Source organism: Sclerotinia sclerotiorum, genomic scaffold, assembly GCF_000146945.2.
Source record: "Sclerotinia sclerotiorum 1980 UF-70 scaffold_13 genomic scaffold, whole genome shotgun sequence".
Classification (NCBI taxonomy): domain Eukaryota; kingdom Fungi; phylum Ascomycota; class Leotiomycetes; order Helotiales; family Sclerotiniaceae; genus Sclerotinia; species Sclerotinia sclerotiorum.
In genome coordinates, this window is record NW_001820823.1 from 1,188,137 (window position 1) to 1,201,002 (window position 12,866).

Genomic DNA, 12,866 nt, shown 5'->3' on the forward strand with positions numbered 1-12,866 from the left:
GATCGATCTCGGAAGCCTTGGTCATGGCACACATCTCCACTCTCTCTTGATGGAAGAAATCCAAACTTCCCCGGTCCATCGAGCCCGAGAATCAACCGAAACAACTTGTGGATACTCTTTCTCGAACTCACTAAAATTGCTCGTGCATATGAAAGTATTGTACTGAGATAATTCATGGCCTTGATTGACATGAGTCTCACGAACAACTTGTTGTGCAGCGGCAATTTGTCTCGCCATTTCCTCAACGATGAGGGGATCGTCTCCATAAACAATTATATCTGATACCATGGCAGATTTTGCTGCTTGGATGTGAAAGTTTCGTACTGAGAATCCGTCCTTTGGATCGACTTCTTGAAATTGTGTCGTGGATCCAAATTTCAGGAATTCGTCAGGAGTGATGGCACCTTTCAGCCTCGAACAAGTCAAATCTCCACCGGCTTTCACAATTGTTATACCTCGAATACATTTCGGCGTTCTTCGCAAAGTTCGACGCCTTTGTATGAAAAATGCCTGCTGGACATGATTGCAAGGATGCAGGCCATGAAACCAGGGAAAGACCTGAGAAGGATCAGGCAGAGGTTGTGATGCCAAATGTTCCAAAGCAGCGGTTACACCCGCGGCATCAATCTCATATATGATAGAAGAGTCAACGTAACGTGATTTATAATTGACCGGCGGGTATAGAAGTGATCGTTGAGGCAGAGAAAGTTCTTTGGTTGGGGGAGAGTGAGGAGGGGTATCTGGTTTCTCCGCTGGTGCTGGACCCGTCGGGCACACTGGCAGATGCTTATTTGGGATAGGAATTGGAAATGGCGGCGATGCATTGATGGAATCGAGGCTTAGTGTGGGAGTCAAAGGGTGCGAGTGGGGTGGTGAAGATGATCTCGAATGTCCCGCGGGAATAGGTCTAGGTAAGGCAATTGTCGCCATTATTGAGTTGAAGCAATCTTGTAATGATTTTTGGTCGAGGTTCAACATGTGAGAAGGTATTTTGGAGTTATGTCGCAAAGCACAACCCTTTCCCCAAAATCAGTTGTCGAGGAATGTTTGTTAATATTGTTATTGTTTGGTTGGGGTCGTGTGAGTCTTGTATTTCATTCAATTGAGAGATAAGGCTGATATTGTTTTGACGAATTCGAGTATCTGCGATTGGAGGTACAGTATGAAGGGAATCTAATCATGGTCAATAATGAATTATTCTTTGAATCATATGGCAGGTATTGGTCGAGCGAAGTAAGTTTTTGGAAGAGCAAAAGGGAGTAAGGAATAAATTAGCAAACATACGAAGAATTCAAATCAGTCAATTCAGTCCAAACCAATTCAATCCAAGCCGCTTCGATCCAAGTCAAATCAATCCAATCCAATATGAGACAAGTTCCCATCGAGATTGCAAAATAGCCTTATCGCAGAGCTTAAGTCAAAAGCGGATAGATAAGCACAGCATCAATAGTCTGGGGATAGTACCACTTTTTTTAATATCGTTCCATTAAATATCAAATACGTATACGCACACGCACACGCACATGCAGAAAAAGGAAGGAATAAGTAGCAGATAGAATTGATCTGATATTCGTAAAGGTTGATGATTTTTTTTGGTCGAAGAATGTAATGATTGAGATTGAGATTGAGATTGTAATTAATGAAATTGATTGTAAAATCTCCCACTTGAAGTAGGAGCGAGAAGTGGGAAAGAGGAAGAACAAAGAAAAATATTGCGGGAGATTATCATTGGAGGTTCAATCCCAAGCAAGATATTGGTCTCTGGTCAAAAAGCAAGTAAAAGGTAATTAATAAATTTACGGCTAAGGATTCAAAGGAAAGGAAAGAAAAAATGAAGAAGAAGGGATAAGAAGGGAAAAGGAAATCAAAGGCGAAACAATAAAATTGTACACATTTGTATAATAAGGTCAAGCAAGTATCTACTCAATATGATCTAGATAATACAGTGTAGGTTACAAAGTGAGAAACTTCTATAAACATAATCTTCTCTCAAAACCCTCCAAGATAAAATACATCTTGATGAATGAAGTTAATACATGAGATAGTACTGGTGAATTGGACACCTTCCCCTTCTTCCCTTGATATATTTTGAGCTATTTTGGCTAGAAAGCACCAGTAATGTTCAATCCTGCAAATTACATTTCAAACAACTAGAATGGCCTCCTTCTCTGCTTTTCTACTCTTCTACCTCTTGTATTCTTTTACTTTCTATTCCTCTACTCTCCTAATCTTCTTCAATTTCTTCCCTCTCTTCCGACTCTTATATCCTATATCGATCTATCCTGTGCAGAATAGTCTTATCTTTTTTATATCTTTGCATTTCTTTATCTATCCTCATCCTCCTTATTCATTTCATTTATCCCTTCTTTTCCATCCTCCCCTTCTCTTGACCTCTCACATCCAATATACACTCCGGGTGTGAATAAACGGTTTCTTGCATCAGCAATAATAAGCACATCTCTCGCATAGAGTCACATCTGATATCGAATTCGCCAATGATAATTCAAGGTGGCGCCCTCGCGTCTCAAGAAACTGCAGCTCAATGGACATGCACCAATCTGTTTGAACTTCAGACCTCCATCATCATGACGCTAAGAGAGCTAAGAAAGCTAAGAATACTAAAACAGAAGCACTCCCAAACGCTAAAGTAGAAGCTAAGGTCGGGGAATTGAAAAAAAAAGCATTGAACCCAATCAAGGGAGATATATAAGTGGAGAAGTGGGGAGGCATCTACTAAAGTAAAACTACTTTTGGAATAGATCAATTTCATGTGACGAGCGCTCTTTCAATCCTTGATCTCGATCTTACAGAGTATTTCACTCTGCTCTATCAAACATTATTGAAGCAATAGAAGAAAGAAATGCAAACATTAATTGAGACCTTTGGATTTATCTCTACCATCAGAGAATCATCCGGCTGAGAATAGGGAAGACGTAAAAGACAAGACAATATGCTGATGACGATGACCACTACTACTAACATTTCCTGTTGTGTCGTGTTCAATTACGGAGCATATGCCGGTACCTAGATCTTCTCATATCTCCGTCTACCTAGTATTTATTTTACGTGTTCAAATTCCCCTTCTCACTGCTCTCGACTTTAACGACTTCGTTGTGAGTGACCTCGGACTTTCAAGTGCTCTTCTTCCATTAGGGCGGAGCGAAAAAGCCTCCACGGCAGTGGCCAAGCGGAGCGTCACTATATCCATCACTTGTATTTATATTTAATTTTATTTTTTGCTTCATCATCAATTCGGAGAATATGTTATGTTCAAACTTCATACACTTCACGGGAAGCCTTCCCCTCTCACACACCCCGCCATGGCCCATGATAAGTTATATGTAACGGCCTTACCTTACCGAGCTGTATCTAAAATCCAAGGGTGGAAACTGTAGGGAGTAGCCTACTACTGGCTCCTTGTCGTGGGCCTGGCGGACGGGCGGGCAGGCGGATAGACAACTGGTCCAAATGTCTGTGCTTTTTTATGCACGAGCCAATCAATGCATGCACGAGCCATTGATGGGAAACCACAGCGCATCCGTCATCACATCACATCACATCGCATCACATGATCCCCACCAACAACACCCCACATAGAAAGTGACACATCTTCCGAGAGACTCAATCAAGAGGACAATTACTGGAAACTGATACTGATACTGATTCTGATTCTGTACATTTCCAATCAAATCTTATCAAAATTCATCGCCTTCATCAATCCAACCATCCAATCAATATCATCAATCGATGCTTTCTTTTCATCTTCTCTATCCTTCTCCTCATCTCATTTGATTACTCTATTTCAAATTCATACGTATCGATTGGCATATGCAGTGCATACATCTTGGACAATCTCAAGTGAAGTTGACCGGGAAACCATGTTACAATTTCATAATCGAAAGGAGGCCAGGATCACCGTCGGTACATGGAAAACTCCGTAGCGAGTCTAGAACTCGAATATTCAACCTTCTTCCCACTTCCCCGACCTCGATTTACTGATTGTACTTTTGGGTGCTGTACATCTCTTTAGGTTCTTGGGGAGTGAAAGACTCATAAAATGATAGATGTGAATAATCCGTTCTCAAAATGTCGAAGCAGTCCCTTGCAACTTTCTTCGCTTGTAATTTTCTGATTGATTCAATTTCAACCAACGAGGCGACTGCAAGCTGTTTAGAATAACAGTTTATTCTTCATTGTTCGAGATAGCATGTCTTCGCCTCTACCCTACTTCCAAGTCACCAATGACAATCAAATTGTTTCCAATCACCTCAAATTCATTTTCCACCTTGAAAATAGAATTTCGTGTGAAGAATTGAGAGTACTTCGAGCTCAAGCTATCCTTTTAGACTATTTTTAATTGCACCTTTATCCAGCATCGAGACCAAAAGCCAGCTAGAGACGGGGACGCAATTGTTAAGGCGCATTTCTTTGTCCGTCATTCAAGAGAGTCTAACGTCCTTTAAATTTTCGGCCATTGCAATAAAGAGATGAGAAACCAAATAATTCATTTTCGATGATTTGCATTCTAAGTTTTGGGGGTTTACCATGAAACAGTAGTCAAATTTCGTAGTTAAATCTTTCAACAGTGCCAAATATGCAGCCGTCGCCACGGAAAAGACCCCATCCTAGATATGCAGGGCCTACGCGCTTTGCTAAAAAGTATGGACATCCTGAAGGAGGCATTCATTCCGAACTGGAAAATTATCTGCCCGAAGTAAAAAGTGGCCTCACACCAGTAACTCCAGCACAATTCTTAGACAACCAGGACCAGCGAGATGTTGCAAAAAATCTGGAGTTATATCAAAGGATGAGGTTCCGTGGTAGGCTTTTCTCCAATGGACTTTCCCAGCTGCTGATGCTGTTAAAAGGTTTCACCGCCGCTGAGCTGGAATCAGTTCTAGCTTTGGCAGATTGTTACGAAACTACAAGTCGACGAATAAATTATGGAAATAATCTTGACAATGTACCCATCCATCCCATGTGGGCACGGGAAAACTGGCAATATGACCTGCCGAGACATATTGCTAGATACCCATTTGGAGATGGTAACGAATATTGGGAGGCAAGTGATTCACCATGTACAAATGCTGATGTGATACTTACTACGCATATTAGGCCAAGAATGACGCGTGAGTATACTCTGTCTTTGAATTTGCCGTCTTGGTACAAAACCATCCGTGTGCGTTACGGTGTTGCTAAAATATCAGTTTCCAGTGCGTGGCGTGCGATGGAGCCAGCCTTGAAGCTTGCTTCCAGTGTCATTGCAAATATACATACCTGGGAATGGTATGTTTCTTGGTCGATATGTTTCCGTTCCATTTCGCTAATGACAAAGGTTTAACTCGCTACTAAAAGGTCCATGGGAAAGAGTTTCGCCAAAAGACCTTCCGCCCGACTACCCATTAAATGTAACGAGATTTTTCTCAAAAGAGGACAGAAAGGATAGAGAACTTAAATCAGACATTCGAGATTTTTTCCAAAAATTATCAAAGTATACTTATTTTGCACTTTCTGGAGGCAAGGTATGTGATCGGTCCACAAATTCTACCCTCCGCCTCAATCCCCTTCCCCGAGCTAAAGCCTCGCTTCTTGTTTTATCAATCCTTTTGTTCTTCCAAATAAAGCTTTGCCTCTTGGTCTTTTTCCCGAACACTTCCTTGGTGGACGATAACTGACGCTTACGTCTGGCGCAAGTGCACTCCTAGGGGAATGCCTCAAGCGTCCAATTTTACGTGTGGGCACACGGCGTGGTACCCTCGTCGAGCCATGCCAAGCAGTTCGGTCGTTCCCAATGCTACACTTGTTACCATCGCCTATGATTTGGTCGAGTCCTTGTTGAACCCAACAGCCTTACCAGAGGACAGAGCCTTGGACACGTTTCGCTTGGCAGAAAATATTCTTCACGAGACAGCCGTAGGCTACATTCTAGCCCATTATTGGCCGTCAATTAACTTAAACAGCACGCTATGTGCCATTACATGACAAGAAAGAGTAAAGATGCTCATGACTGGGCCTGGATTGAGCCATACTTTGAGAATGAGCCTATTCCGGAACTGCAAATCAACTGACATTATTGATTGATCGAGAAGCTAATCAACAAGTAGTGGATTTTCTGCAACAAATCAGGTATGTCTATGGAACTAAGCCCTTTTAGTACCGTCGAGTTTGTAAACATTGATACTTTGTACGTGTTTAGTGGTATCGCGACACCGGTTGTTTCGCTTGATATATTAGGAGCCTCATCCGGGGGCCTCATCTTGTAATCAAGTCTACTAGTCTCCTAATATTCTACGTGACCTAAATCTGACATCACTGTAGTTATAATTGGTCTACTTACAAACATGAGCAATACTCGGAAGCACCCGTACTTTCTCCGGGCAAGCAGAAGGATTGGGAGAATATAATATATTATCCGATTCCTGTTTCCTATTTCATGAGCCTTCAATCTCGAGAATTTTGGGACGTTCACGTGAGAAAGTATGGTTCTAAGGCCGCTCATGCGGGCCCAAGATAATTGGTATATGCAAACCAAAATCAAATCCTGGTGGGCCAGGGACAAATATCCGTCTCAGACACGCCATTCCCGCTTCAGATATAAAGAGTCCTTCGCTCTTTTCACGAACAAAAACCAAGATCGCTCATTCGTTTGATGCCGAGAAACAAAGAATGATTGCAATAATTTCGGAAGCAGCAAAAGGTGTCAAGCCGGAAGTGATGTAACCAGTTCTAGCTAGTGGAGAATATGGCGGTCAAACATTTATAAGTCCTGGCACTAGAGCTGATCCCGTACAAATAGATTGCCCCAGATTCGATGAGATCAGATGGTATCTAGAAACAAACAAATTTACACTTGCTATACATACCATGGATTTCAACATGCCTGCACATTTGTTTAGGAGCTATATCGATCGTCATGGGGGGATTAGCCTCACAAATGTGGAATGGAAAATCTTTCTTCTTGTGGCAAACACAAGGAATGAACTGTTCTAGTATGATGTTCAACTTTTTTCATTCTTCAATTCTCTCAAGTTTGCTAATTGACAACAGTTACAGTCATTCCGGCTATGGGATAATACTAGTTAATCCTGCAGGCTGGATGCGGATACCACCACCACAGGCGACAACTTTACGGAAACACCCCCGACCAGAGGAGCAATTGACAGCAATTTTTGATATTATCTGCAGAATTTATTTAAATAATTTAGATCTTCAAACGGAAACTAAGGATACGGACACCGCATATTTCAAATTTTGTGTGAATAGTATATGGGAAACGGAAAGACGTCGACGAACCAATCCAAATATCCTGGATTATCCTGCAATGCTGGAGGGTTTTACCTGGGACCCAGCGGGAGATTAGCTACTCGATGCGTGTATTTATTACTCGGATCACTTTGTGGATGCCCCTATCGGTCAGGGAATTGCTAGAAGGGCAAATGTTCATGCACCGGATCCTCAGGCCCCAAAACGACAAAAGAATGCGCATGAACTTCTGACGGAGGGAGATCCTATGAGACTAGGATTTAAGGTACTGGTTGGGGAACCTCTAGCATGAGGACGGGATGAAGAGAATGAGCTCCTACCGCCGCCACTCCCGCGTTCCATGGAACGTCCTATTGAGGGCGGGTTCGGAGCAGCCAGGTCAAAAACTTCCTCTGGAACGGGAGTAGGAGTGGGACGTCAGCCAAACCACATTTACGAACCGCATAGATACCCGGATGCAAAAGGTAGTCAGCCTGCTTCACTCAATTGGAATGCTAGTTATCTTGATGAGACTAAACCATCTTTTGGAGAGCAACTTGGGGTGAGGAGAACCATCTAGAAAGGATGTGAAGCCGACCGGGACAACCGAAACCTATCGTCCGGGTGCTCAGCCTACGCAGACATATAAGCCGTATCGACCACCTAGCTGGGGTTAGATTGGTTTGGTTGGTTTGGTTGGTCGGACTGGGCTACTTCTAGCCTAGGTCACCTGTAGTAATACGCTTGTAGATAAAGGGGTCATAGAAAGGTTCTATTCTGTAAGGCTAGAAGAGCGGAGGGTATGTTTTGTCAAAGCTTGAGGTTAATTATATTCTCAATTAAACTTTGGGAGATATATTACATGTCAAGGTATATTATCAGTTATAATTGCTGTTCCGCGCATGTGCGAATCTAATAGTATTAGGAATATATACCGTGAATGCAAACGGGACTATGCAGCTGCCTTCTCCTATATTAACTAATCAACACACCATCCCCTTTTTATGTACAAGAAGTCATTTTAAAGGTTGATTTCTTCTCTTCAACTGTATTATGTTTATATCTGATAGTAATCTTACTTGGTAACAATATCTCTAGTTACATCACATCTCATGCAATCTAATCCATCTCACTCCGCACAGTCTTACTTTCTATTCTTCCCTTAACAACTATAATTTCTAAAGTAAATAGCCATGCTTCACGAACTCTAGGTTGAAACCCGAGTATTTGAACAATATTTTTAATCCCTTCTTTCTTTAACTGCGAATATATCTCAACTTTGATTCCGTCGAATATTTCCTCTTATATATCATGACCATATCTCATTTCAAGCGAGTGTTGGAAGTAGAAATTTTCCTCCCACCTAGCTATAGTGAAGCGTGTTGCATTTCTCCATATACATCCGACATGGGAATGTCGAATTCTATACTATTGATAATATTGTGTATAATATAGAATATGAAAATACTGAAATTCAATGTATTCCTTTCGAAAGACATAACATTGAAGCAATATTATTAATTATATTCTATTGAACTCGATAGGTTTCAACAGAATTGTAGATGAATATATTTATTTCGAAAGGATTTCATTGAGTTTCGGTATTCTCGTATATGCTCAATGAGATATCAAAAGGTATATACGTATTAGAGTATGTAGCATCATAATTTAAGTACCTAGTAGCATCAAGTGCTTCAATATCAGCTACAATAATACTAATCCACACTACTTTGATCACTGTTCTAGGTAGGCATACATAGTGGATACAAACACTTAATTTCTCAAGCAAGAAATAAAGTAAAAAGCGTTTAAAGATAATGCAAAATCCACATTCCTGAAGAATTTTTCGTCTTTTTTGTTTTCTACAAGTAGCACGGAAATCACTGTAAGGCTTAATAGGCGATGAATATACGATAAGCTTGAGGGTGTTGGAAGATCATATCTAGCCTGAGAATTGTGAAGTAACATTGCACAATCTCCATTATTATTCTCTCGCTGTGAGACCAGATTGTGAAGTCATAGTTATAATATATTACCCCTTGTCCTACCTCTGTCCTCCCTATCTCCTATATAATAGCCACACCCTGCATCTCCTTCACGGGAATATCGTCCTCCTTTTCACCCTCACTTTCCTCATCCAGATCCTCCAATGGGTACGTTAGAATCGCCGCAATACCTCCTAATCCCGCCAGCCTCTTTCCACTCTCATGATCACTGCTCAAAATCCTCGCCTCTCCTCCTTCCTCCTTAACCTTATCAACCAGCCTAACCCATCTTTTCCTGACTTGAATCTCCTGACTCCGAAATAGCTCATTATTTATCAACAAAACTCCACCCCCTCGTCCTACTGCTCCCTTCTCAACTGCCTTCTCTACTTCGGCTGGACCGTACCAGGCTCTTCCGTCATCTCTGCGGAGAAGTGTCATAAATTCATCCATGAAGCGGGTTTCGCGGGCATATTTGGTATCGCTGAGTTTGGCTAGCACTTCTTGACTTTTGAGAATTTCGTTTAGACTGTGAAGATGGCCGGAACTGCTGTGCACCACCACGAAATTCTTTTTATTGGCCAGTACCGCTTTGTTTCCCGTCCTAGATGCTTCATCTAGTATGTATTTCTGGAAACCTTGTGCTACGAACCCGGGACTCGCAAGTAGTAGTGGTCGTGGTTGAGTGATATCCACATGTCTTAGTAGCGTCTCGAGTGTTGTTTGGTAAAACCTTTGAATTCCATTATCGTGATCTCCCGCCATACCGTTTCTCTTCTTCGGTATTCCTGTTTCGACTCTCTGCTTGAGGATGGTTTGATGTTCGGTGATTAAACATATATTGGCCATTCCCTCCTGCATCACGACCGCAGGCACCACACCCTCTTTATCTTCCCGCACGGCTTCCTTCACAACATCTAGGGCGACGGAATCCCATCCATCATATTTTTCCAGTGTGAAATTTCGCTGCAGTTCGAGATCGAGAGTATGGAATGCGCCTACTTTGACCCACATATTTTCCTCGCATATGCGGCCTTTGACATGTAATTGACCGGCTTGCGGATCAAAATCTATCGCTGTTACACCAATGGATAATGTGAGGTGTACGCGCGTCGTGGATGTGCTTCCAGTACTGGATTCCTTGGAGACCTTTCGGATGGCAGTGGCGCGTAAAATGTCCGTAGGTGCTATGAGATTATAGGCGTGCCACTGTAATGCATTAGGATGAATGATTTAGATGCCACCATGAGTGATGTACAGACCATGTCTTCTGGTTCTTCTGGAAGAAGAGTGATGGTACCAGAGCCATCACGCTCGATATTTTGTTTAATGAGGCGCATAACTTTTGGGTCTGCAGATTTGATGTATTCAATACTATGGTACTTTCAAGTAGATTGTGTCGTGAAATTTGCAAATTTGTGATAGATTGTGTCGCAATGTTGGAAACATTTACTAGGTAATGTGAAGAAAGAGGTTTAAAATTATCTCTTAAGGCGAGGGCTAAATGATGTCGGGGTATTTGGTATGTGATGTGCAGCCAGTGTGGTACTAAAACTATTTTGAAGATTTGAATGTCTTATCAATATAAGGAATTTGAAGGTATTCAGAGATTTCCCATGAGTATATTTTTTTAACAAGACGCATGACGTAAACGATGCGGGATATCAATAACTAAGCTCACGTGACATGACCCTAGGACGCCGTGTGCAGATCTGGAGTCTGTCTGGAGATACAACATATATAATCACGAAAAGACATCGAATTGGTTCAAGATTGATTTCTAGAAATTTCTTATTCTCCTTCTTTTATCTTTACAAGTTAAATCCTCCGCATCATGAGATCTGCGTTAACATCGCATCTCAATATCATTACAAATCATCTTAATACAGCTATTAAACCTATTCATTCAAGGTCATTTATTGCCCCCTTCAAAAAGTACGTTCTGCGTGATGAGTACCTCTCTTGATATACCTTCTTTTTGCTTCCTTGCATTAAATGCCTTTTCAAACCCAAAGCGTATTGACATACTTACGTACAATTGGACTGTATTTCTGTTATCCCACTTGCAAATTCTCGAAGGATGAACTGTTACTGTACTCCTCTAGCTCCTACCCATTTTCTGATATTGTTCACCATGAGACTTTGGACCTAACTTTCAGTGCAGCATCAATATGTCGAAGTTCAACATTAATTCGAAACTTCGGATGAACTCAGGATATGAAATTCCTATCCTAGGCTATGGAGTCTATCAAACGTGGGGAAATATCCTACTGTCAAACTATGAGGTAAACTGATGTTAAACTTAGTCCAGCATCCCAATGCGAAGATCTAGTGGCCAAGGCTTTTGATGCAGGCTATCGACATGTAAGAAGAGTCTCAGAGAAAAGACGTGTGTCATTCCCTTAACATGGCGCAGGTCGATTCGGCGGCGGCATATCGAAATGAAGGTCCATGTGCTGCCGCCATACGAAGATCAAGTATTCCTCGTGAGGATATCTTCTTTACTAGCAAAATTCCACCTCGCTCCTTGAGCTACGAGAATACCAAAGCACAAGTTGCCAAAACACTGATGGAGACCGGGCTTGGATACATTGATCTCATGCTCATTCATGCTCCATACGGAGGACGAGCTGCTCGTAAAGGTGCTTGGAAGGCTCTCGTGGAGGCTCAGGAAGAAGGCAAGATCCGCAGTCTTGGTGTTAGTAATTACGGTGTCCATCATTTAGACGAAATGGAAGTTTATATGAAGGAGCTCGAGGAGGAGAGGGGCAAGGGCAGAGGTGGTGTGATTGATGTTGGCCAGTGGGAGCTCCACCCGGTAGGTTGTCATGCGATTCATTTTTCCTAAAATCCTGTACTCATGCTTTTTGGCCATGTTTACAACTCTCTGGTCAAGGATTGGAGCACCTTTCATTGCTTGGAGGCTAACTTCAAATTTAGTGGCTCGCTCGATCAGATATCATTTCGTGGTGCCAGCAGCGAGGCATTGTAGCAGAGGCGTACTCTCCTCTTATCCGTGGCGAGAGACATGACTCCAAACTTCTTCAACCACTCACCAAGAAGTACAACAAAACGCCCGCTCAAATCTTACTGAGATGGAGTTTACAAAAGGGTTTTGTCCCTTTGCCGAAAACTGTTACTCCCGGCAGAATTAAGGAAAACGCCGATATTTTTGATTTTGAGCTCACAGCAGAGGAAATGGAGGGGCTGGAAACCGGGGACTACTATTCTTGTACCTGGGATCCTACCGTTGCTACTCTGGAACAATAGACGCACAAATGTGATAATTCCTTGTGAATTTAGTACAGATGAGAGTTATTGCGGGGTGAATTCCAACATACACTATTATGTTACAACAGGATGTCTATCTAACCAATGTGCGGGTTTGTTCTTCTATCTGTCATGGCCATTTATGCACATCAGCAAGGTTTTGAAGAGGTTTGCATGCAGATTCTAGCGATGACGTTGCGAGTAGTGGAAACACTCCTTGAGTAGTTCTCTGGCATACCTTGAAATCACTACAACGTTCAAATATCGAGATTTCACATAATAGAAAGAAAGAAAGCACCTATCGCTCTTACAGTTCTTAGCATAGTAAAAAAGGCAACATGCAAAATGGTGTGTTATCCCCAACCCTTA

The 12,866-nt window shown here is 42.0% G+C and overlaps 5 protein-coding genes across 5 annotated transcripts in view; 3 read left to right on the top strand and 2 right to left on the bottom strand.

The window, feature by feature from the left end:
- SS1G_09599 (hypothetical protein) overlaps nt 1-930 on the bottom strand; it is a gene marked incomplete at both ends in the record, with an annotated part of 2,220 nt that extends 1,290 nt beyond the window's left edge. The window contains one exon of the mRNA XM_001589827.1: nt 201-930. Coding sequence (XP_001589877.1) covers nt 201-930 — 730 coding nt within the window. The remainder of the gene's footprint in view (nt 1-200) is intronic.
- Nucleotides 931-4,086: 3,156 nt separating this feature from the next.
- Nucleotides 4,087-6,514, top strand: SS1G_09600 (predicted protein; the record flags this gene model as incomplete). Its single annotated transcript, XM_001589828.1, has 7 exons — nt 4,087-4,120; nt 4,587-4,820; nt 4,869-5,129; nt 5,208-5,286; nt 5,336-5,522; nt 6,105-6,184; nt 6,319-6,514. 7 exons carry the CDS (start codon nt 4,087-4,089, stop codon nt 6,512-6,514), a joined length of 1,071 nt encoding a protein of 356 aa, XP_001589878.1.
- Nucleotides 6,515-7,603: 1,089 nt separating this feature from the next.
- SS1G_09601 (predicted protein) lies at nt 7,604-7,822 on the top strand (the record flags this gene model as incomplete). The annotated part of the gene is made up of 1 exon (XM_001589829.1): nt 7,604-7,822. One exon carries the CDS (start codon nt 7,604-7,606, stop codon nt 7,820-7,822), a length of 219 nt encoding a protein of 72 aa, XP_001589879.1.
- A 1,486-nt stretch (nt 7,823-9,308) lies between these two features.
- Nucleotides 9,309-10,567, bottom strand: SS1G_09602 (hypothetical protein; the record flags this gene model as incomplete). Its single annotated transcript, XM_001589830.1, has 2 exons — nt 9,309-10,436; nt 10,490-10,567. 2 exons carry the CDS (start codon nt 10,565-10,567, stop codon nt 9,309-9,311), a joined length of 1,206 nt encoding a protein of 401 aa, XP_001589880.1.
- Nucleotides 10,568-11,061: 494 nt separating this feature from the next.
- On the top strand, nt 11,062-12,497 carry SS1G_09603 (hypothetical protein; the record flags this gene model as incomplete). Its single annotated transcript, XM_001589831.1, has 5 exons — nt 11,062-11,162; nt 11,392-11,481; nt 11,534-11,591; nt 11,644-12,045; nt 12,168-12,497. 5 exons carry the CDS (start codon nt 11,062-11,064, stop codon nt 12,495-12,497), a joined length of 981 nt encoding a protein of 326 aa, XP_001589881.1.
- Nucleotides 12,498-12,866: the final 369 nt, after the last annotated feature.